The 25,539-nt window shown below is 45.6% G+C and overlaps 1 protein-coding gene across 3 annotated transcripts in view; it reads right to left on the bottom strand.

Annotated features, from left to right (window-relative positions):
• ephb2b (eph receptor B2b) overlaps positions 1–23,274 on the bottom strand; it is a 68,509-nt gene extending 45,235 nt beyond the window's left edge. For 2 of the 3 annotated variants that reach the window (XM_076096984.1, XM_076096985.1), the window contains exons 1-2: positions 23,195–23,269; positions 12,231–12,915 (exon numbers count right to left, since the gene is read on the bottom strand). In XM_076096984.1, coding sequence (XP_075953099.1) covers positions 12,231–12,915; positions 23,195–23,266 — 757 coding nt within the window. In that variant the 5' untranslated portion in view covers positions 23,267–23,269. Of the gene's footprint in view, positions 1–12,230; positions 12,916–23,194 lie in introns of all 3 variants that reach the window. The other variant, XM_076096983.1, reaches the window with a different exon arrangement.
• Between the last annotated feature and the right edge of the window lie 2,265 nt (positions 23,275–25,539).

Below are 25,539 nucleotides of genomic sequence, written 5' to 3'. Positions count from 1 at the left end.
ATAATAATGAATGAAGATAATGATGAAAATAAAAACAAAAATCAATGCTTTAATATGTACAGAGTTCCTGCATAAACGATACACACACATGTGCTCATGTTGCCAAGATATGTTGTGTCTAGCTGGGCTCAGAACATGTGGCTGTGTCTTTCCTCCTCCTGCAGCCTCGAGACAAAGAGCGCACCAAAAAAAAGAAAGTACTTAACTACAAGCAATCTGTTGAAATAGGTCATTATGGAGGAGGCATGCTGTGAATGCACCGCGTCCCCAAATCAATACGTGAATTGCTATATTTAGTAAGAAGGTCGCAAGGAGGAGTTATCGAGGCTGTACGTGGAATGAGAGACGTCAACGAATGTGCTCGAGTCGGGCCTGCTGATTTCAGATGCAGATGGCTCCAAAATGGCTTCTCTGGTGAGGGTTTCTCTCTGCGGAGAGGGGAGAGGTCCCTCGCGGTGCCTGAAAATGTCACATTCTGCTCAGTGTCAATGTCATAACATTACTTTTCAAGGTGCTACACTGGGCAAAGTAATCTGAAATGTCTTGGGGGGGGGGGGGGCATTGTTATTCTCTACTGCAGGGGTGTCAAACTCATTTTCACTCCGGGCCACATCAGTGTCATGGTCGCCCTCAAAGGGCCGGTTGTAAATGTAAGACTGTATAACTGTAACGACTCCCTAACATATTGGTAAATAACTGTCTCTGCATTTGATTATTGTTTATTCAAGTGTTAAAATATTGTACATGCAGTTATATAAATGAAAAATTATATTTAAACACATTTCTGTTATTATAACATAAATCATTTTAATTTAGGGTTAACAAACCCACATTACTCTGTCAAAGATCAAACTTTTAAAGAAAATAACAAAGACAAATATCATCAAACACAAGTTATGACATTAACTTTGTTCAAAGCTATTTTTGTCACCTCTCTGCATCACTAATGTCCCTCTCTGCCGTCGTCCCGTGCATGGCAGCTACATCCAAGAGCTCCTCACTGAGAGTCCGGTCTTATAAACACTGATAGATGCGCTGTGTCCGTGTTGTCTGTGCTTTCATCAACAGCTAATGAAGAAGACGAGTACCTGCTCGTCTCTTCGGCTAGCTGTGTTGTTAGATTGCTGCTAGTTCCTGAACTCGGTCTGCGATGGTGTTTCTTCACAAACTGACATTTGTTAAAGTCTGTATCTGGTCGGGGCTCACCTGCTCACATACCTTTAGCAGCACTGGGCTGTAGCTTCTGTAAATATATTCTGCTGTGATTGCAGTCTGCCTTTTAATTCTTGGACAATTTTATGTTTTTCTTGGAGGCTAAATTTAGCTCCGTGTTTGGTGTCAAAATGCCGACGTGAATTGTATCCTTCATCACCGACACGCATCATAACACAGAAGACAGACCCATTTTTCTCCTTGAAGAACAAACATGTATTCACTTTCCCATCTTTCATGACATTTTCTTCCCTCTGCATCAATTTTTCTCTTCGTGGACATTTTGGGATTATTTGTCGATCTTTTTCAACCCAATCACTTGTTGGAAAACCTCGTTACGGGCTGTTCCCTCTCCTGTCCACCTGTTGTGATAGTTTTAATGTCGGTATACAGACAACATGCTGTCTCATAATTTCAACGTTCTATCTCATAATTTCGACCATGGGGATACTTTTATTTTCAAGTCTAACTTTTAATTTATTTTCCAAAATTAAAAAAATAAATCTTTTTTTTTTTTTTTGCTGGCGGATTCGCGGGCCACATTAAATGACGTGGCGGGCCGGATTTGAGTTTGACACGTGTGCTCTACTGCATCAATACAATAAACCATACTGAATCAATTAGAATACGTTTTGTGTCTCATCTTTAGAAAAACACTCACTAGACCATTCATCACTTTGACTTTTTTAACCTCAATTCCAGAACGGTGTGAAGAGATTTTACAAAACAAATACATTGAATATATTTGATTATTTTCACACTAAATCTTTAGATAGAGTTTCCCCAGTATCATCTTGTGAAAGGTAACTCCTGCCGCTGCTTTCAAAAATCTACTTAAAAAAGCTTCACTTCTGCACTAAAAGGTTACAAGGTTCATTTATTGTCATTGTTCACTGTCACTGGGGTGAGTGTTGTCTTTTAATGTTCTTCCGGCACTTCGCAGGCACCTCTTGTCACCAATATCCCCGATGCTCGGTAGATGGGTACCAATGATGTTCTGGGCAATTCTAACAAACACAATCCATACGTGTAAGTGACACCTGCCATTGACAATTCATATCGTACTGTAAGAGGACAGGAATCCACTCCTTTGCTAAGTGCATAACATCATGTAGCGTGGTTAAGACAGACATAGTATAGGTCTACACTGTATCATGATCTCTTCCTCTAAATCTCTCCTTTCTGTCTTGCTTTAAGTACATCTTACTCCCTGTGAGCTTACAAGGTCTGTCTTTTTGTTTCAGCCAAAATCCTCAACATCGTCGTGACTTTGCACGGTGGAAAAAAAAGAAGCAAAGACAAGGGGGAGAGCAGCATCAAAACAACCTCATTAATAACTGTGACTAATGCATTCCAGACGGCTCTTTAAGCCTGTTACTTCACAGAGAAGAGGTGCATGCATTGGGAGGGGGGGGTGGGGGCCCTGCGTCGAGGGACGGTGTCGTACTGAAAACGGCGCTGATCTCTCCCCCACCTAAACCGCCAAAATAAATCTGGGGAGACCACACAGCCTTGAGATGGCCACAATACACCAGAACACTGGTCCCAGCACGCACTGAGCAGTTCCCAGGCATCAATGCGCTGCAAGGCCAATCCAGGCTTTGTAGTAAACACTGGCGGGTGGTTAATGTACGTGACTTTGTCTGTTGACTGAATCTCACTGTTTCTGTCTTTCCTAACTCTCTCTTTGAGTCCGATACATTCCAGACATGGCTTTGCTGTGCAGCAGCTCCATGTTTTCAGTAAATAAGAAATCAAATCCAAACCCAAAGTACCTCATACTATTTTTCACGTCAATCCTTAAAACCCATTACTTGAAGGTGATGGATCTTCAACAACCTACTTGAAGAGTTCTGCCTTGTTATGAACTATAGTTTAAGATACTGGACTTGTATATAGAACCATGTGCTCAATAAAACAACAATGAACACATTGATCTCTCCTTTGGGTAAATAAAGTATCAGCTAAGTCTTCTCCTGGAAATAATTCTATTTTTGCAAGTGACCACTCTGAATGCAAGGAAACCACCTGGTTGTACGATTCACAGAGCACAGTTAATGGTGATAGAATTACCCGGAATTGAAAGAATATACTTTGGCCAATCGAAAAGTAATTACGCCGTGATTACCGTCTAATTTTCAAACCTGATGGGGACATAAAAACATTATGATATCCCAGTACTGTACTTTAACTCATGCTGTGAGGTGCACAGGAAGCAATTGTTATTTTTTCCACAATAGAGCAGCCTTCTCATTAGCTTGTTGTTTACAGTCTCACCTCCTCCTCCTCCTCTTCCATATGAATCCAGTACAAACAGGAGAATCCCCAACAGGCTTTACAGTATAAACTGTGGGAAAATATCTCTAATCACGATGCAAAGACGTAGAGGTGGAAGAGAAGAACAGGGGGGAGAGGAGTAACGCGGTGGGATTATTCTCACCCATAAACCACTGGTACAGAGTACAATGCACTGGTATGAATATTCTAACTGACTAGATACGGATTAGCCTGGCGGATTGTGCTACGCCTTTCATCTCCCAAAGCGTGGGTAAAAAAGAAAAGCCGTATCCTTTAGATGAACCCGGTTCTCTATAAGAATGAGAGAAAGCGTGTCGAACCGTACCTTTCAGCCGAGAGCTCGGGAATTCCACAGGAGAGTGGAACGGCTCATTATAGTGAGTAATATATTTGCTTAGCAGCTGCCCAAGGGGAAGTAAAAAGTTTTAACATCCAGAAAATTCTGTAAGTCGTCCATTTGCAAAGCTTTGCTGTCCCCCGCAGCAAATGAACACCATCCCCCTAAACCAGGCTTCCACAATTAAACCAGGCCACTAGAGCCAAGACTGCTCTCCTGCCCGCCATCAAGTAAAGTACGCTCATCCCCCCCACTGACTGTGATGAGCCGTAGTAGGGAGGGAGAATATTCAATACTGACAATTAGACTGCAACAAAAAACATATGGAGCACTGAGAAAAGTGTTTTTGTCAACCAAAGGATTATTGTCTTTCCTGGCTTAAATCATTTTTAACCATACTAGCAACACGGCTCTGGGGATTGCACCACGGGGGATCCAGAACCGTAATATTTCAACAATCACTGGAGGGAATGCCGTGATATTTGGTACAGATATTCCTGGTTCCCAGACGACGCCTTCTAATTACGTTGGCGCTCCACTGCCTCCTCTCTCCTCTGGCACCAGGTTGGCATGTGGTTTTGAGTGAAATGTTTTATTAACTATCGGATGAATTGGCCTGAAGTTCCGTTTTAACATTCATGCCATTTACAGGATGAACTGTAATCTCTTTGGGCTTTGACCTGATGATGATCTAAACTTTGTGTGTTCAAACTCATTTGTGGTATGAAGTCAAGGTGCAGGTGTTACTCTTTCATCAATATCCTCTGGGCCTTGACACTCAATATAGTGAACGACATAATCAATACGTCTTATTCGCATGGATTCTCTCAGGAGTCAGAAGGTAGAGTAACCTGGCAAGGAAAACAAAGTAGAACGGTGTAGCGGTGGCTGTCGACAGGGGAGAGCTTAGCTTTACATTGAAGGGGGCTTTAGAGGCATGTGTTCAATTTCAAACTCAAACACCACTCGGAAACCTCCCGGGGAGCCTGATGACAGAAAACTTGGCTGTGGCGGGTCCAACTTTTGAGTTGACATTAGCCCGGTGGATTTCTAAACAATTCGGAATTAAATCCCAAAGTAAAATAAATCTCAATATAAACGGCTTGATTCGGCTGTTGGTTTTGCTCACACACTGCAGAGGCCCCGGCGGGGAGGTGAAGCTGGTGTGATCACCTCGTAGAGATCCTTTGAGATTAACAGACATGTTGCCCTTCAATCCAAGGATACTTCTCTGTTTGTTGCTTTTTCTTATTTGGTCTCAGGAATGAACCGTTAATTGAACTCAGCCGCTTTGTTTTCCTTGGAGAGCGGCGGGGTGCACTTTCTGAATCTCAATCACTTTGATTGCGCAGTAATTAAATGCACAGGACTTTGTCTTCATGACACTGCCAGAGAGATACATTGACGACTGAGAGATTTACAGTGCCATGCTGACTCATGGCCCCAAGCTAAGTGGACCTGGCAGTGTCCAGCAGATGTATATCTGTGTATATATATATATTCATGAGTATCCACTCCCTGTTTTAAGGACTGTAAGCCATTTTTGTATGTTTAAAGAGATAAAGAGCGACTTTCTCACAGAACACAATCAAAATGTGTACAAAACGTTCTTGTTTTCAAGAACTGAGGAAAGCAGCCTTATTTGTAGCTTGATAAACACACTTTTTACAAAATCATAAAACATGTTTTGAAAGACGCAGTACCAGGAAACCTAAGTAATCCCAGAGTTGAAGTCAAAACACTGGCATCCCAGAATGCTGGGGTAAGGACGTCCATAGCGTTAATATTCTGTGATGTCTGCTCAAAGGAGACCATCTCTCGTGGTTATTAGTGCAGTATTTCTGATGGGCAGTGAGGCATATCACACTGATAAGAGAAGGACGAGAGGAGAAAGAGAAGCAAGCTCTTTGTGCGTCTTTGTGAATATCCCCCCCCATTGCCTTTCCATTCTTATCCATCTCTACCCTCCCATCTCGCGGCCTCGCCCGTGCAGCCGTTTAATCTTTCATCACCTGAAGTTTAACAGGCGAGAGATCTTTGCTGTTGGGTGATGTTACTTATTTTAGAATCCATTATACTTCTGGAGTCAGGATGAAATGCCTGTTCTCTGTTTAACTGTACTGGGTCAGAGTGAGGGCTGACTGCACACTGCAGTTGTACAGTTACATAAGTCGCTGTTGTCAAAGGTCTTCTCAGAGCAAACGACTGTCAAATAATCCAAAATAAACTGAGCAGCAATAAAATGAATAGCCGGCGAGTTACATAACCAGCAGATGTTTTAGTCATTTCTAGGGGCACACATTCAGGTTGAGCACCTCTATGCTATGATGTCGTATGAGATGGAATGACCGTCCGGTGCGAAGCTGAATATAGACTCAATCCTTTCTGCCTCTTAGTGAGTGACCGAGGGGTTAACTGTGTGCGAACAACTGTGCTCATCTCTGGGGCGAGGCGGGCCGCGGAGAAACACGTGGCACGTCCCGCCGATGTCGGGGACGGATAAGCTTCCTGCCCGCTCTCACTTTGAGAATAGCTCTAATGTAGGTCAACGGCACACAACACAAGACGCCGCGGTTTCTCTCTCGGTGTTGACCGAGTTCTAATACATCAGTGGAAAACAAGGTCACCGATACTCGAGAGGGACTCCGGTCTTTAACGGCGAGCGCGGTTGATTCTCATCTTTTTATCCAGACAGATGCTCGATCCATCAGTCTCCCTGAGCCCGGGAGAGCTCTAACGGGACACGAGTCGAGGACATCAGTGAGAGAGAGCACATGGTGAGATGTTTTGACAAAGCCCCGGCCTTGTACCCTGATGAAAAAAGAGAGGCACATGTGGAAAGATCTCAACACAATACAGAGCACAGCTCCTATTTCCTCAGAGTGAGGACAGTCTGTCCAAAGGAGGAATTCATCATGAGCAAAAACCCACGAGGTCTCAGGGTTGTCACCCAACTTCGCTCTGGTGGAGGAACACCAGGATGCTGTCTGTGGTCATCGGGCTCTCCGGTATCTCGGGGCTCAGCGTGAGACATGAATAGGTGTTACAAGCAAGAACCAGAGCAGCAGGAAGCCTCTGCAGTATAGTGGAAAAGGGGGGGGGGAAAGAAGTAGTGGGATTATAAGAGGTCGTACGGTCCTGAATTTGAGATTCAAAAGATGGTGTGGGATAATGAGGAATGTGACAGAGGGGGCATATGGAGGAGGGGCCGACATGTGCTAAAACATGTGGAAAACGTTTACGGGCTTAGGGGGGCCGTGATCTTTGAGTTCGGGGAGATTCGCGGCGATCGCAGGTCACGTTATCACGTCGGCGTATGATGAATGTGCTGTGAAAAATGAGGATGATGAAGTGGATGTGGGCACACAGCCGTGCGTATATACATGTGCCCATGCACTGTAACGTGATCCGTGCACTCGCTGTACTGTAATGTATATTAGAAGGGCTGTATTGTACAGTGGTCTTTTTTCATTAGACTTTTCCCTTCCTCTCATTAGAGCCCACCCACCACACACTCTTTTTATTCCCTCTCTCCTGCTGCATGGATGAGTGCAGGGTGCAGAACAGACAGAGAAAAGGAAGACTGGTGGAAAAAAAACAAAAAGCACCTGGCCATACTGAAATCCTATCACAGTGGGGAAGAGGGAATAGAGGCCCCTGAATGCTCCCTGAGGCCTCTGCGGACAGAATGACACGTCTTACAGCTCGCCTGTTTGCATCCTGCTGTTACATCAGCCACACATCATAGAGCCTTTATTGGGTCTAAATGAAAAGATCAGTAATGGAAATCTAGTGATATTGCCTATGGTTCAGAAATGAAGGCCTATTGTCTGCGATGCCATTTAACAGACAAATGTTGCAGCGATGAACATCTGCTCAGACGATAATTTGTATTCCTTGTGCTCGACGAAACGGCCCCTAACGGCAGCCATCAATCTAAGGGAATAAGTGTGGCTTTTACTTTAACATAATATTGTGTGGAGGCCTATTGTGTAGGCAGGCAGACTGTTGACATTTTGCTCTCCCTCTCTTTCTCATTTTCTCCCACTCACTTTCTCCCCTCTCTCTCGCTCTGTTGCTGCAGCCCAATGTGAACCTGGCTTCATCTTTGTTTGCACAATGCAGCAAAAAGCCTTGAGGGGGGGTGGTGGTGGTGGTGTTTGTTTTGTTTTGCTTTGCGTCTTGTTTTCCGGGCACAGAGGACAGTCGTCCAGTCATCAGCGTGGTTGCCCCCCGTGCGCCGTTAGTCAATTAGAGCTGCCATTAAAGACAGCGGCACCCTGGGAAATAAAGGCAGCGCCGTGGATTTGTCTGCGCTACGCTGATTTCCACCCGTAAACCCTCTCCAGGCGAAGAGATTGCAATAATTGGGATTCTGACAGTGGGTTAGGGGGACTCATTGCCTTCCTCTCCTCCCCTCCTCTTTGCCATGCAATCATGTCTATCCTTCCCGGCACCCACCTTTTGTACTTGATCCTCCCCCCTCTCTTTATCTACAACCACATTTAGCCAAAGAATTACTGATGCTTTTCCTCCTTAATCTAATTGCTCTGGGTGCAACTGCGGGAGCCTCGCTTCCTAAGCAGCCGCTTCCCACCGCTGACTGTCTGACTGTTCTTCCAAATCATACACACTGTGACCCAAAAATGCTTTTCAATCACGTGACTTACTGACTTGCTGTGGGGCCTGTCCAGCATGTTCTGTACAACTAGCCGTGTCCCTTTTACAGTACATGCGGTTCATTGTTAACAGAAACACTCGGTATTCCTTAACAGCGAGTTAGAATGATGCACTGGAGTCGATTCTAAAAATGTGAATACAGACGGTGGGAATTTATGTTTATGGGATACTTTTTAAAAGTCTCTTGCTTCTCTTTACACCGTAAGAACGCTAAGAGTTCCTCTCTCTCAGGCTGTTGGTCTCACAGTCAACGATCATTCCTCACATTGTTTCCACTGGACTCCAGAAGTGGAGGAGCGTGCAGAATATGTAACAGTTGCACTTTATTTATTTATTTTAACCGCTGTCATGCTGTGTGATGTTCCATGTTGACTATTCTGCCTAAGAGTCCCAGGCACAAGCTTTTCTTTTCCTTTACCGAACTCCGTCATAACAAAACAAAAGAAGCACGACAACAAAGATCGTCTCCGTCTGAACCGTCGCTGCTCTTTAACACGAGCCACGCTCCCGCCGACGAGACCCCTTGAACTCACAATAGCGTGGGGGTTAGATGATCACATTACTGTGAGGCGCACACATGGGTGTTGTTAAGGGAACATGGCTCTCATTGTGCCCCGCTGGAGAGAGGGCTTTTCCTTCTGGGGCATCTCTCTCTTCAAGGCCGTCTCTGCATGAACAGCCCTGGTGCGGTTCCTCCACTCCCAGCACATCTTACTGAAACTGAATCTCACTTGTGAGACAATCGCAGGACCACAAAAAGGCCTCAGCAATTTGATGGAAGCACCCCCCCCCCCCCCCCCCCCCCCCTTTTGCTGTCAATATTTTGACACATTTCATGACAGCGTAATTATTTGCCCGGGATCCCTGCCAAGGATTTAATTGTTACATGCGTAATTACACGTTTAGTTGCGGGGATGTTGGAACAAAGCGCCGGTTGCGTCCTTAATATCACGACACAAATAGCCTCTTTCATCTTGGGTGCTTTAACGCTGTCTCTGTGGCTCCATAATCCGGCTATGAAAGAGGATATTCCACAAACCCTCTGAGGGCACCTCTCACAAATCAATTCATCACCCCATAATATCGGCAGGCAAAGGCGCATCTTTCATAGATCAATTCATTATCCGACTTCTGGCAGTTGAAAGGCGGCGGCTGACCACAGTTTCAAGTGGCGATATCAGCTTTCAGTGTTTAGGAAGATGACTATAGCTTAGCGAGCAGTCCAACTGGTGGCGGCCTTCCGTCAAAGAGAAGGGCTTCTGAACAACGGGGTAACCGTAGAATGATATCCTCTTTAACGGTAATGCTTTTATTTTCCTTCTGGGTAAAATACACACTTTGTTTGCGCTGAGGCTCATAACTATTGTATGGAGCCATAAAATCCATCTCCGTGCGTAGCGTTGTGCTGCATTCCACGGCTGCACTCTCTGATAATGCATTCTTTCTCATGAAACTTTAATATTCAGTCGGCGTGTCACGTGAACGGGGAAGACCGAGTGACGGAGAGAGAGCTCCGTGTTCACCGATACGTGCTTCCCTCAGGGTCCATGAGCCCTGCAGCGCTGTGCCTGATGCAGAGGGGACAGAGCTTCTCTTCTGGTGGACTTTGGGTAACAAAGCCAGTGTACAGCAGGTGAGAAGATATGAGCCTGATGGCGGTCAGAAACAGAAGGTGACTTCCCATGCCCAGCTGCGCGAGGATATAAACGAATCGACATGCTTTCCCCGTTAATCTGACAGCATTCAATTGTATAATCCCGTTTAGCACAAAAACACCGTGACCGAGAGGACACCCCCGAGGTGTTCCAATCCACCATACGCATTGAATTACACGTGGGTCAAAAAACACAGGCAGATTTGTGTAATAACGCAGCGCAGCGCGCTACAGCAGAGTAGCCGTCTTCACGCGGCCTCCCGTTGGCCTGTAGTCCTTCAGGAGGAGCCGGCGTCTGTCCTCATTAGCAGTCATTGAACGGAGCCTGGCAAGTGTTTGGGAGGCAGCACCCATCACGCTGCATCTCCTCCCAGCGCACACACACACACACACACACACACACACACTGGGGGACGTGTTGTAATTACAGGCGCACATAGGAGAGGCAGCGATGAAACGCAGGTGGGTGGTTTGTTGTAGAGGGCTGGAGCAGCACGGCTCCAGTCGGCAGGCGACGCGCTGCCGTGCTGTTTCCCTGTGATCGAGATCCCTGAGCACGTTGGCCAAATACCACCTGCCAGACGGCGGATAGGGCACGGCACAGGTAACCGCTGGGCACATTGATGTTTTGAAAAGCCCAAATCGATTTTGCCAGTGAGGGATTCCAATCTATGGGAAAATGCGGGCAATTTTGCAAAAAGATCCTCTTTGTCCTCTTGGGTGGAAGGAGGCATTCTATTAACAAAAGATCAGCGCGGACATTTTACAGGTCCAAAATTGCTGCTCTTATTTTCTTTTGAATTTCTGTTAAGCATGGGTTCCTCTGTAGGCTGAAACATTTTTTCTTTTTTTACGATGAAAACAAGTGCCGCTACCAAGTACGCGCATCTACGTCATGCATGCTTTCACACATACGCACATCCTCACAGACCCTGAACCTTTAAAACAAGGACCTCTCTGCTGAGCCCAATGATGCCTCTCACGAGAGTCTACGAGAAGTGGTTGACTAGTTATGGAGGGAGGCGTGGTTTAAGTATAGGGGCAGGGCTAAACCACATCAATGAAAGAGGTTGTCTACGACAAACGGCTCATGAGTTATGACAGAGGGCGGGGCAATCTGTCGCTAATGAAAGAGCAACTTTATGTAACTTTTTGTTACAGGCCACTCTCTCTGCCTCAGCCCCTTTTTGCCAGTTGGCATGAACACAGGCACACACCTCCAATCACACATCGACCTGAAGAAGGAGCCTCTGGGGGCAAGATGCAATATATCTGGGGTTCTGGTGTATCCGTGCACAGATCACGCTCTACAGTCCGATTAGCAACTTGAGATGTGAGCAACAATATGTACGACCGAGTTGTTTCACCAGTAGCCAGTATACACGCTAATTTGAAACCAGTGAAAAGCAAAATCATCGTCCAGATTGCATTTCGGCCAATGCGTTCCGCACAGACCTGCATTTGACCAAAGCCTGCTCGGGCTACAAACGGACACCAGAATGTAGTCCCTTTGTCTACAGACTCTACATACGAGTGCAGAATGTGTGGAGACGGGCTATGGAGCTGCCGGTTGCATATTATTGACTGGGCTGGAGGTTCAATTGTAGATGTGCTACAAGGTTCACGTGAAGGAAAGTAATAAATCAAATAAATATTTTTGAGCGACTCCCATCCGTTTATGACGGATGTTCTGCAATCACAACTTCAAAAGGCAGCTGTATATTTTTCAGATCAAATTATCATGTGAATTGCCATATTCAGCAGTGGAAGATAAACAGAAAGGGGTGCTGATCATCTTTTATGGAAATATGGCAGCTCCAGTTAAATAATCTATGCACAGAATGTATATACCTTTCCATCATGTTTCTTTGAATACATGACCATGGATCGCTGGCTTAAACCATCAATTGAATGGGATTGAATAGCTGCCTGCAGTTTACAGTGAGGAATAAACACTGTGTGGATGGTATCCTTGAGTGTTTGGATCAGAGCGGACTGACTCATAAGGATTAGCAGATCTGATGAAAACATTACGAGAGCAAAACATACCTCGACAAACAGTCCCGTTCTCCACGGCCTCGTTCCCAGCCTTGCACATACAGCGCCCGATGGGTACCATCCACTCTCCGTCTCCGTTGCAGTACAGCTTAATGGGCACGTCCACCTCCTCTGCGTTGGGGATGCAAACTCCTCTCGCGGCCACCAGGGAGGTGCTCTCCGCTCCGGAGAGCGTCTCCTGGAACGAGGCACCGTTGGTGATGATGCGAGGGCACTTCCGGTAAAAGACGCGGACGGCGATGAGCGACATGCAGCCGCCGTAGTCCTGGAAGGCCAGGTAGAAGCCGTTTCGTGACACGGGGCCGAAGCTCCGGACTTCGGTGTTGATCTTCATCACTCGGCCCCCGAGGTCCACCTGGGAGAAGCTCTCGTCCGCTGCAATGGTGTCCACTTTGATCCAGGGGTTCTCCATCCAAGCCGGCGAGGTTCTGGTGGCCGTGTCGGCGTCGGATTCGTAGTAATAGAGGTTGAACGTCTCTTTGCAGGACCCCGGCACGTTGGGAATGCTGCTGCAGTCCCTCACCGAGAACTTCATCTCCACGTGGATCCGCTGAGCGCCGCGGCGCCGGATGTACTTTGTCCGTACCCAGTTGTTCTGATTGTTGTCGAAAACATTGCAAACCTGGTACGTCCGGATGGTGTTCATGTTTTCATCGTACCCGCTCACCTCCTCCCACTGTTGGAAAGACAGAAACCAGGAGTTAACACTTCACTATTTTGTAATAGACTTAAATATAGAATTTAATAAAAATAATTGGTAATTGCGGCACAAAGTTAACCCGATTCACTCAATTAGGTGCAATTCAGCTGTAAAGCAGTAAATGGTCTGTGTGAGTTTTCTATTAATACAAACTGCCATAAATCCCCCGCTGGTACCTATTTTTTCAGCAATAACGAGAATGTTTTCATGCATATTTTGTAATACTTTGATTACTGGGAGTAAGCAGCTCAAGCAATGTTTTGATTGATTTGATTACATGGTGCAAAGACACAAAATATCTCCACTAAACCAATTTACATGGATGAATTAGACGAGTCTAAAGGAACAAATGAGAAGCAGCCTTCCAGCATGTCCTTCCATGTCTTAGAGTAGTACTTGTATTATACCAACTCTACTCACATGTTACTTACTCTTCCAGTTAAATATGGTGTTTTTACATATCCATAATAGTCAGAGGAGTGGTGTATTTTAGTGAGATGTAACACATTAGGGTTCACTATTTGTGGATTATGTGTAAAATGACTTCCAAGAGGTACATTTATCCGTGAACAGCTGCTCTGTGATTACACAATGAGTGGGTGTCTGAACTGTGTGCCATCTGTTACCTGACACGTTGTACCGTGTATTACTGTGACAGGTAAGGCTGGCATTATGAAGTCACTTCAGACCCGACTTATAGCATCAATCACATTGACTTTTTTTCCGATCCTCTAAGATGTGCAGCTGCAATAATGGTTACATGACGTTTTCACCATAGACTGTACACAAGAAGTGGACAGTCACAGCGACGTCACCCATTGGTTTGTGGACTACTGTTTTGAAGCCTCGAGATCGCCATTTTGTCCGTCGCCATCTTGTTTTTTGGCTGTCGCAATCTTGACTTTTTACAAACAGAAGTGGCACAAGAGGGTGGAGCTAAGGACAACCGAACCCTGAATAAGACATTTTTAGGCGACCGAAAAAGTTCAATTATTTTTCATTGACTTTAAACACACTGTGTTGGGGTTAAAGTTGTAAGACGAAAAGATTGCACAGCTCCCAGAACGGACATAGCTGCCTGTCAATCACAAAGTAGCCCCGCCCTAAATCATACTCTGCTTTATGGTCTATTTGACTCTAAATGGACCATAACTTACTAGATGAACATCATGCTGTATTGAAGAAGACTTGGAACTGGAGATTGAGACCATAAACTCATGTTTACAATGTTTACTGAGGTAATAAATCAAGAGAGAAGTAGAGTCATTTTCTCATAGACTTCTATACAACCAGAGGAGTCGCCCCCTGATGGTCATTAGAGAGAATGCAAGTTTAAGGCACTTCTGCATTGGCTTCCCTTTTCAGACCCGGAGGCTGCCGCCTGGTTTATTGCATTTTGGTATGTTACAAAATGTAACCCCAGCTTTGTAGAGTCAGAGAGCTCTGATGTTTACCCTCTCACTGAGGAAAACATTCACATCTTGTAATGCTTTATGGAAAACTGGAGAAACGTGACAATGAGTCACTTGAACAGAGCAGAGAGGTTTTCTGGTCTTATTAGGACACATTGATAGCACACACTGTAATGGGTTACTGACATGCTAGTGAAAGCTCCTCTCACTGCAGTGAAGCACTGAGGAAACACGACGTGAATGTTCCACAATCAAAGTCACACTAAACAGACATAATCATATCACACAGGTCGTCATGTAAAGAACAATCAAGGGGCAAATTTCAATCCAGATTTTCGGAGCATGCTATTCAACTTCAAAGTGCACGTATTGCACACTAACGTGAGCGCTCGCTCTGACTGCAGATGCAGCCTCTGTGGCTTCCCTGCCCCTTGGCCACGGATCAAACCAGCTTTAAACACCATGCGCTCTAACCACCGAGCAGGTCAGGACCTTGACCTCGGCATCTCAGCCAAGATAAAAAAAAAATAAAAAACTGTTCTCAACTCCCGAGAGCCACTTTGCATCAGCTGCACCCTCTGCTGCCTCTACAAATCTACCCCCCCCCCCCCCTTCACTCTTCACTTCACAGCTGATATAATTTCTCAAATTAGTGCCCACTTAGAGAGGATTTTGACAGGTTGGGAGAAGAAAGTCACCCTTTCTGTTACAAACCGACGTTCCATCAAACACTTTCTGACTAATTAGAACAGCTTTGGTCCTTAATTCCCATGTCCTAATTAATCAGTGCTATAGTGTGACGCTCGGCTTGACCCAAACTCAAATTCAAACCACCACAAGAGCCAACCAAAACAGAAAAGACTGATGTGCAGCCAAAAATAATAATAATGAGAGTAAATAGAAAGAAGCGTTTTATCTGCATCTCACTTATCAATACTGGGCTTGTCTTCCTAATGACCACAGTTGAAGATTGCAAAAACACCATAGAGAGTATTTTCTATGTTGTATCAGAGTGCAGTGCAGTGAAGTAGCTTTAAAATCATACTAGTAAATGTGTGCAAGCGACAGCTTATTGGTGGTGTGCTTTAAGGATGGATCTGTCTTTTGGCCCGTACTGGCAGACGTCATCATCGCAGGTCAGGAGCAGCCATTGACCTTCCCACTTGTTGAGGAGCAGTGGGGGGGGGCAGGGGGCCAATTAAACAAGAGCGGGCAGTCCGCTCCCACTGAGCGCGGAGGGGTCGGACAATCGCAGTTTAATAAAATGAATGCGGAGACAGGTGGGGGTTGCTGCTAATGAGGGACGCAGACAGGGGGAAGTGTTGGCAGTGATGTGGGGGGGGGAAGGGTTGATCCAGGCTAAAAAAGACCCCAAACAAAATGTGTTTTGATGGAGGGCCCCTTTTTGTCCTGTCATGGCCTCTTTGCCCCGCTTTCATCACGGCCAGTGGAGGGAAGCAAATGGGACATAATAAGAGCCCAACGATCAAGCGCCAAGTGTGAAATTAGAAGAAACGTCTTCATTTTCACAGCTCTTTCCCCCGGTTCTTTACTGAGAGTGCTGCAAAAAGGGTGGTCATGTGTTTTAAGTATAGGAGGTGGAGGTAACCCTGGTGGTGGATGTCAAGATGGATTAGTCAAAGGCGACGAGCTGCCCTCGGATGACGACGGAAACAAAAAGCTCTCCTGATCCTGTTACATTTGGCATAATGCTGTTTTTCTTGTTCTCTGAGTGTGGAAATCAACAGCCATAGGGCTGAGTGCACTGAGTAGTGCCCCACCATAACACAAAATAAATAAGATGTTTAATGGCAGGATGATCAAAAGGAATTTTCTTCAGAACCAAAAGGCATTCCAAATATTATCAAAAGCTAATTTGCATTTGGGAAAGTTCCCGAGACATAAGACTTCAAGGTAAATAAGAAGAAATGTGTTTTTCATGGTACACTGAATGCGCCTCCTTCCTCTGGGGAACACAGAAACAAACTCTTACGATAAATACAAAATAAATCGATGGTGTGAAACCGAACGCGCGACTGGCTCCAAACAAAAAGACATTGTTTCATGATTTAATTGCTCTCCTTGGGCTCCAATAAGCCTGGGTCCAATAGTGTCGGCAAACGATTGCCAGTGTGTGGTTTAACCTGCGGGGTGTTACAAACACTGGGAACGCACCTGCATGTGATGTTTAATGCCGTACCTACACAAGCCATTTGGAAAGAACCGTCATTGGATAGTAATGCTGTCCGATGGTTTCCATAGACAATGCACTCTGAATCTCTCTAAGAGTGCACACCTGCTGTTTAGATCAAGCATGTTAGATATAGATCAAGCAGGAACATGCAGCTGCCCTTCATTGTTCACAAAACTAATTCCTGCACCTTGATCGTCTTGCCAATTCAACCGATTCCTAACCGTTACAGATGTTGCCACACCATCTCTTCTTAATGAAACTACTTTCTCACACCAGCCTTGGGTCCTCTGTGGTGTGTCTATAGTTTACATTACGCTGAGAGACAAAGACAGCCTGTCCGATGTGAGTATAGATCGTGGTGGTTAGACTACGACCATATGTCAAGCTGCTCCTCTCTTCCTCTGGAGTTGTGCGAGGAGGCGCTACAGTTCAGCGACGCTCACTGAGAATGAGCTTCGGAATCGATATCTCCTCTGCCGCTCCGGGAGAGAGAGAGGAAAGTTCAGCTGACCTGCAATCCATACGTCTCCATGACAGTATGGTCTCTGCTTTATCTGTAAAGCCCGTCGAGCCGCACCGTCGAGCCTGAATTATAGACTGGAGTTACCTCTATCGCTGAGGCCACTCTCCGAAGACTGATTTTTGCCAACATTAGGTACGATTTTTAACCAATATCTTAATCCTAATTGGTACACGGTTAGGAACAACACATCATTCATGCATTTGTATATGGACTCTAACTATAGTTAGAGCCTTAACAGCCACTTCCAACCGTTAATCCAGATAAAAACGTAAAACAAATCCTCATTTAAAACTGAGAAAGAAACCTTGATATTGACTTCATGTCGAACGATATCCACTGTCAAGGACGGTCATGCGAGCATCAGCAGCCAACAGTCTGCAGACAGATGTGTGTGTGTATGGATTTTGATGTGTAATCCGTTATATTGCTCTGTTGGGACTACTGTGCTCTTACTGCATGCAACACAATCAAGCTGTCAGAATTCTCAATTTTCTGTGCATCTGTGCGACCAGCAAAACTGCAGCCAGCGAGCAGACGGTCAACAAGTTCGTTGGCTGCAAATGGTCGACCACAATTACACTCTTCATGGACGCTGGTTTTCAACGACCTGTCAATTTTATTTTTCGTAAATAGATCTGTTTGGCAAGCGCAAGTGGAAGAGTTGTTGACGGACGTTACTGTTTGAATGACTGTTGAAAACTTAAGGGATGATCAAACTAAACAGAGAACTGTAAACAAATATTATAATATGGCAGCCAATAGACTAAGGGTCTGTAGCCATCGGCATCAAAATGTTGGCAACGGAAGTGGCGATTTAGCAAGCTTTAAATATTGACAACAAATGCCTGGTTGTTGCATGTTCGCTTGTCAGAATCAATATTCCAACAGCAGACTCAAGTTCTGCAGAACTCCGAGAGGATCCCGACCGTTTCCGAGCACTGAGTCTGGTTCAACGAGTGACTGTCAGCCAAATGCATCCGTGGTTGCTCGTAGAAACTTATATAACTGGTTGGCGTACATTTGAGGTAGGCAGGCTGAGGCACGCATGCCTGTGGCAGCTTAACCAATGGCACGCTAGCAATAAGTGTATCAGAGAGTTTTTGAAAATGTTGAAGTGTGCTCTCATCTGCATGCCAAATGACTTTGTTCACAGCCATTGGCAGTTTTGTTATTTATGGTGGTTTAATTGATTTTTTTCCACAAAGACCCGCCTTACTCTACCTCTGACTGGCTAGTACGTTTTTGCCTTATTCGCAGATTTTGTTAAGTTTATTGCTAATGAGCAATATTGGTGGAAGATAGATAGATAGACAGACTTTATTTCAGACTCAGGGTCCATAGAGACAAATACATAAAAAGACAGACACAAACAATAAAAGTATATCGGCCTAGCAATGCCCTACAAAGAGACAGCTGTACCAATGTCGCCACAGCTGGGACTGGTAGCATGTGGTGCTAAACCTTATATTGGTTAAAACAACTATGATCTATATATAAATATATAAATACAATGTCCACATTTTGGGAGAAAATAGTTTTTTTAAATGTTGCTGTATGGAATAAATTTGCAGATCGGTTGGAGAATAAAATTTTGATGTGATGTGACCACTAAAGGTGGTTTCAAATTGATTGAAGGCTTTTACACGGACGCCTATGTTCTGTTGGTGTTATCGACAGCTGAGAGTCACCGGTTAACACGGTCACCTGTTAAACCAAAACACCGTCTGCATCTACGGCAGCAAGCTATTAAACACGTTGAGTACCGCTGGACTAATTGCTTGTGTTTGTAGCGGCCATTTTCAAACTGAATGAACTCAAACCTCGTGTTTGACCACAGATAACGTAGGTGTAGGCGTCTAGTGAGTTGTATGCCTGTAATGTCTGGTTGGTGTAACGGTACACGCTATGTGTACATATCTGGCCACATTGGACTACTTGCCAATGTATTCTACCCGCTCACTATTTGTTTAGGTTGCCGTGCTTACATTGCCAAACTGCGTGCGCACACTTACATACGTCATCAAACTGTAAAAGGGTCTACTACAACAAAGAAGTAGGAAACAGCCGGTCCTACGACCCACAACCGGTCAGAACATTGCGAGACGCGTCAGTCGAGTAGCGGTGTAAACACGCTGTCAGAACGCTCCGAGATTTCATTGTTTTGACATGCCATGAACTGAGTACTTATCACGTCGTGTCATCACAGTGTTTGAGTTAACCTGAACTAGCTTCACGGTCCGGAGCCGCGTTGTGAATCGCCGCTCCGTCACTGACACAAGTAAATAAATTATTCACAGGAAAGCGGGGAGTGAGAGCCGGTGGAAAACTCCCGGCGGCACAGTCGCCCCATTTGCAGTTGTGGGAAATCTGTCAAGAGCAAGAGAGCCTCCCCGAGAGGGACAGAGGACAAATGACACCCCGCTCTCTGCATTCAATTACTGCGAGAGAGAGAGAGGCCATGGGAGCCGAATCCTGCTGGAGACCGGTTCTATCGTGGAGAGGAGAGACTCTCTCTCACACACACACACACAGACACACACACACACACACACACAGACTTAAGTAGAACTGTCTGTTGCAGTCAGCTCCAATTACCACTGTCCACTACTAATGCACAACATGTGAAACTAGAAGAACAATTCAATACTTTACCCCCCCCCCCCCCATTCCACAAAGTTCCATATGGATTATGTTTGTGTGTTTCTTTGCGTTTAATTGTGAATCAATGTCACGGTCACAAATTAGTGGTCACTTTAAGCCCCAGCGAGTCCAATGCAATGAAATAGGTTCAACAAATGGCTTGTAAAGAACAAGAAAGGCTACGGGAACAAATAAGCATGCAGCATGCTGTGGGTCTGCCGCACAACCCCACGCTTACACGTAAACAACCTCAATCTTATTCCAGAGGAATTTAAACACAATATGCAGTAACTTCGTTCCATCACGAGGAAGTGATTTGCAGTGTTTTTGCCTTCCTGCAGAACTTCTGCTGCATGGCGTGTCCCCAAGTGACACAAGCTATATCCTGGTACAGCACATTATGACACATCCATAATGATAACACACACCACCTCATTATGTCCGCCGCATATGCAGGAGACCTCGTTTTTTTCCCTGCGCGGTATAGCTCCTTGTGCTCCCTGTGGCCGTGAGTCTATTTCTGCTGTTGTCAGTACTTCAGGTCAGGAGGTCCGACCTGATGTTCACACGTTTCTCAGCTCCACTCGAGAGGGACTCGTTGACCACTTAACCCCCGCTCTAGCTAGCCGGCATGCATTAGAGTGTGCTCCAGTTTCTTTGCAAATATGCCGAGCAGCAGTAGTTTTTTCTCCTCTTAAAACTACTTCTTCAAAGGATTCTGCTGGTCGATGGCTGTAGAACCAGAATGTGAGCTTCTCCACATATCAGCATTGTTATATAATTATTGTGTATGCATGCAAATGGGGTTGAGTCGCCCTGAGACGCACATCTAAATGCTGGTCCGACTGCACCGGTTCCCCTGTGTGGGTGGAGTGGGCCATGCGATACGTGAGTTCTCACAACGTTCAGGCAGCAAACTTCCTGAAGCGCCCCGGGTTAAGACTCTGCTTTGGTAAATATTACGTTGCTTGTCTGTGTTGTCGGCTGCGCTATCGAGAGTAATGAAGACGTCTTGCTTGTCTCAGGGACAACGCGAGTCTGGCTGTCATTGCGCATGATTAAAAGGAAGGAACTGCCTCGCTGTACACACGGAGGGTTATACAAGTTGATTTACAGCAGTTTAACTGGATCCCGTCTGAAAAGCTGCTGTAGGAGGTTGATTTTACAGCTGTGCTCTAAGGGGTTCCACTTGCCTGCTTGCCATTGGCAAACACTAATTGGCCACCGATTCTTGTGTTTCTGTAACATAGGGGCAAAAAGCTAAATGTGTACCCCAGAAATCTATAAATTGGGAAGTGTTGGGCATCTATAAATTAAGCTGGGCTGGAAAGGATACTGTTGGGTTTGTTCAGTTACTGTAATAAAGCTGTTATTTTACAGTGCAGTTTCATTATTAATATATAACTGCATAGCATCCCAACAACTCAAAATAACCATATTTCAGCGACCGAAGGCTGATGCCTGGCCGCCCCTCTTAAGTTAGTGATGAGACCTGTAGGCGATATTAAAATAATAGAGTGGAATAACACCAACTGCCATAACATTTCTGACTTAATATCACACTGTTACTCGACTGGCCTTCCATCGTGTCTCAAAGTATCGCGTGTCGAGTTAGGATATATTTCATGAAGCTGCACAGAGCAGTGAAAGCCAACTGCTGGTTGGGCGCTCTGCTGGACGTCACTGATCCACCAGCTAAGCCCACGAAGCCGCGCATATATGTGTGTGTAAGACAATAGCTTCTGTAAAGCACCTCTCGCTGTTCTACCGAGAGGCAGAGCGAGCTCTGTTTCCACACCTGTTGCCCCGGGGCCACCAGGGACCAGCTATCTCCACTCTGCACTTTCTGCCGTGTCGTCGTAAAAAACTCCAGCGCCCATGCTGATAAGACCCGACCTATACCTGACTAAAGCCGCCGGCTTAGGGACTTGTTTGCATTTCACTGCACCCCAAAGAGAAGGATATATATCGCAACCGCATGTGTTTTTTTCGGAACGGAGCACGGAAATAAGAAAGTCCTCGAAGATAAGCCTTTCAGTCAAACTAAATGTGAATGTATTTGATTTGGAGGAGGACTACCACACGGAACCAAGATCATCCTTGAAGAGGCCTTCAGTTTGACGTTGAGCGGGGCTTTTTCACTGCACAACAGTGACCTTTCTGGATTCCTGCGTGCATTCAACTGTATTTTGGTCTGAAGTTTCCACTTAGTATTAAATCCGATTATGAAATATGGTTTGAGTGTTTTTGCTGAATCGAAGGTTTTCTGCAGAGATGAAAGGAGGACGTGCTGTAAACTGTCTCTCTGTGTAAATTGTGAGTCTCTCTGTGTAAATTGGATCCAGAGCTGGCGAGAGGGGAGGAAAGCAGGCGTCCTTTAGCTTTGCTATTGATTGTAAGGAATTAGCAGGGAGGAGACAACATGCCCTCAGGTTGGGAGGGATGGGAGTTATTCTAAATTATCGCTGAGCAACTTTGAAGTTGTATCACAGAGCCGTCGGAGGGCAGCTGCGAGTTTCTGCTTTCTTTTTTTTTTCAGCGCAAAAAAGACACAGCATGATGAAGTATAACTCGAACCATCTTTAACGCCGACCACAGAAGCATAAATAATTGAATAAAATCGGCGGCGTTTTTTTTTTTTTTTTAATGCACCAGCAAATAAGTCTACAACATTTTTTCTCTCTCTCTCTCTTTTGGGCTCGCTCTAAGAAGTCTAACTCTTGTGGTGAGGACAGAAGTGAAGGAGACTGAGACTCTGGTTTTGGCCGACTTTAAGTGGGCCTGGCTTGCATGTGGCGAGGAGGAGCCGATGCCCTGGCACACCGTGTGGAAATACTGTGCATCAAACACCAACGGGGCCCATATAACACAGAGCTTCAAGCCTGGCATGTGAACACACGCATTGAGCTTCAGCTTTACGATTGTTCTTTATTACTGTGTTTGTAGTGAAGCAGAAAGTTCACATGAGGTTAAAAATGTACAAAATAGGGATCATTTTTTTGGAGTGAATATTTATATATTTTGGGGTAAAAATGCATGAGCTTTTGTGGAAGTACGGTAATATGCAAAAAGAGAGAAAGTGGTAGTATCGGCAAATTCGACACCAATTTAAAAAAGTGTTCTTCATGTTGAGATCACGTCTGACTTTGCAGTTTGATTTTCCCCCTTCAGTTTTTTTGAGAGGAATAATTGAGCTCAGTCCCCCAGGGAACGAAACCGGCTCATTAGTCGATCTCTGACCTAAGAGTGAGAAAACCAAACCACCGGCTACCAGCAGAAATAAAGTCATCATGGGGGACTGAACACATTTACACATTAGCTGCACTTACATGTGGAACAAAAGAGACGGCCGTCGCACACCTCACCTTTGTCGCGGTGAAAAAAAATTCTAAAATGACTCGCAATTATGTTATTACTTAGATAATAATTCAATTAAATCTGCATTATCAGAAGCAGATGGTTGTGAATGTAGAGGCCGTCACTTACGCTGTTGTCGCTGGACCCTGACACGGGGTAGACCGTCCAGCCGAGCTCCGCCGTGGCCGTGGTGGAGTCCATAAGTGTCTCTGTGGGAAGAAGCAGAGAGACACCGAGGTCAGATCATCCACAACAACAAGACAACGTCGCTGTTGTCACAAATATTTTGAGCGGCAGAATAAAGGTTTACTTTATGAATTGTCAGAAAAATAGTGCAATGTTTATTGAGCATTCAGTGTCCATCTTCACATTTTGTCTGACCAACAGCTGAGGGCTCAAGTTAAAAAAAATAATAAATAATAGCATTTTATGAATATAAGCAGACGGGCTTTTTTTTAAAAAGTTATTTATTAAGCAGACATGCTGGTTCAAGCTTCGCCAATGAGATCATTTGCTGTTTTTTTGTTATTTTATATCATTTAAAAACGTTTTAGATTTTTGTACTGTTCTCTCTGGGAAGTTTCAATAGAAATTCCTCAATATTTTATAACCTAAATGATTTTTTTGAAGAAAAAAAAAAAGTATTGACATAGCAATCGATGATGAAAAATGATCATTAGCTACACTACACAAAAAGACCCACGGGATACAATTCATATGGTACTGTACGGAAAGATTGCTCATAGTTTCACAAAAAGTCCGCAGAGCTATGCCATCGTCCGTATGACTCGTGGGGGAAACAACAGGCCAGTGCAGAGGAGGGGCCACCCTGTGATCCACGGATTAGCTGGTGGAAAGAAACACCTCTGGTAATTGGGGTCAAAGAGAATGTGCCTCCTGTCCGTCACGATGAGGCCTCTCCGCGCCACGCATTCCGCCCAGTCCGACCCAAACGTCTGTCATGGGCTTACTGAACCATTCTGTCACCTTCCTCTCTTCCTCTCTGCTTCTCCCTGTGTGCATCACAGAGGGCAGGTCTAATGAATTTCCCCCCGCTGATGAGGCCCTGTGTCAGTCCCTGTGCTCCGGCGTTGAAGAGCAGCAGATGGAGAGAGCGTTCATCGGGAGGCGTCAGCTGCAACTCCGAAATGCCACGGAGGGATTTAGAAACCCCCCAAACACGGCTCCTAAACTCAGCATAAGTCACAGCCAGCAGAGTCTGCTGAGACATTACCCTCTGCTGCAGGCTCGTCTTTAATATTGTGGTATGAACAGAGTGAAGTGGGACAGAGCCCCCTGAAATCAGATAATATGTAAAAGGCTTTTTGGAGAAATGTATCACCGGCAGTGAGTGAAGGGAATCAAAGATAGAGGATCTGAAGTTCCGCCTCACAGGATTTTGTTTAACGCTCGCGTGCGTTCGCCGCTCGGTACCAGCTTGAAGGGTATTTTAGAGACTTCCAGTTGTTTCACAAGCCTGGATTTCCTCTGATTTATATTCCAGCAAAAAGCCTCGGCATTTAATTAACAGGCTCCACACGCACCCGGTTATTTCGGGGGCCTTCTGCTGACTTCTCCTGCGTCTCAACAGCGCTACACTCGCAGAGCATATAATACTAGATTCCACATCCTTTTCAGTTATCGCCGAGCCCAAATCGTATAATTAGGCAGACGAGGCTGCAGTGGAGCAGCTATTGATAACCTTGTGTGTGACTCAGAGCCGAGCAGCCTGCATGGGCGTTAGGCAGCGAGATGGTAATTATCCTCCATAATGATAACGATAATTAGTGGAGGAGCAAAGTGAGAATAATGAACCCCCTCTGTGGTGGTTTAAGGAGTGTTGTGGGCGACCGGCGACACCCGGCCTTCTTTTTATCTCTTTTATGCCCGAAGCCGACCTTTTCCTTCTGCTTCTACCTGCTGCCTCTTCCTATCCACCTTCCTGTACTTCTCAATAACTCCCCCTTCACTCTTTCTCCTCTTTGACCCCGTGTCCCCTCTTTCTCCTTACGTCTTCTCTCTCCCCCGTATGCTCCGTCTCTCCCCCCCGCTATCAGCGGCCCACACGCCGGACAAGCAGTATACCTCACCCCCTGAAAGACGGATCACTTTACTTCCTCCCGCTGTCTCCACTTCGGTCCGGGCGGCCACACCGATTCATTAACTCCCGTGGAGCAGAGCGGCACATATCTCACCGCCGTCGGCCCACCTGCTCGTTCACAGTCCGAACCCCAGAGCACGGCCGCTCAGCGAGACGCGCCCGGCCATTAATCAGTCTGAAGACGGGGACGCGGAGCCGCTCGCCTGATTCCAACCGCATGAATCACTTGCTTCTCGTTTCGTGGGTGTGGATTTTAGTTTTCGCTCATGTGTACGGACACACTGTCCCTACTGCGCCTCCACTACATGCTGTACTGTGTGTGCACAATAGACAATACACTGCGTGTTGGTACAGAGGAACAGATGTCATCGAT

Source organism: Anarhichas minor, unplaced genomic scaffold (genome assembly GCF_050575085.1).
Source record: "Anarhichas minor isolate MPS153535 unplaced genomic scaffold, ASM5057508v1 ptg000023l, whole genome shotgun sequence".
In the NCBI taxonomy this organism is placed as follows: domain Eukaryota; kingdom Metazoa; phylum Chordata; class Actinopteri; order Perciformes; family Anarhichadidae; genus Anarhichas; species Anarhichas minor.
Note: the sequence above shows the minus strand (reverse complement) of the source record. Positions and strands in the feature narration are given on the sequence as shown.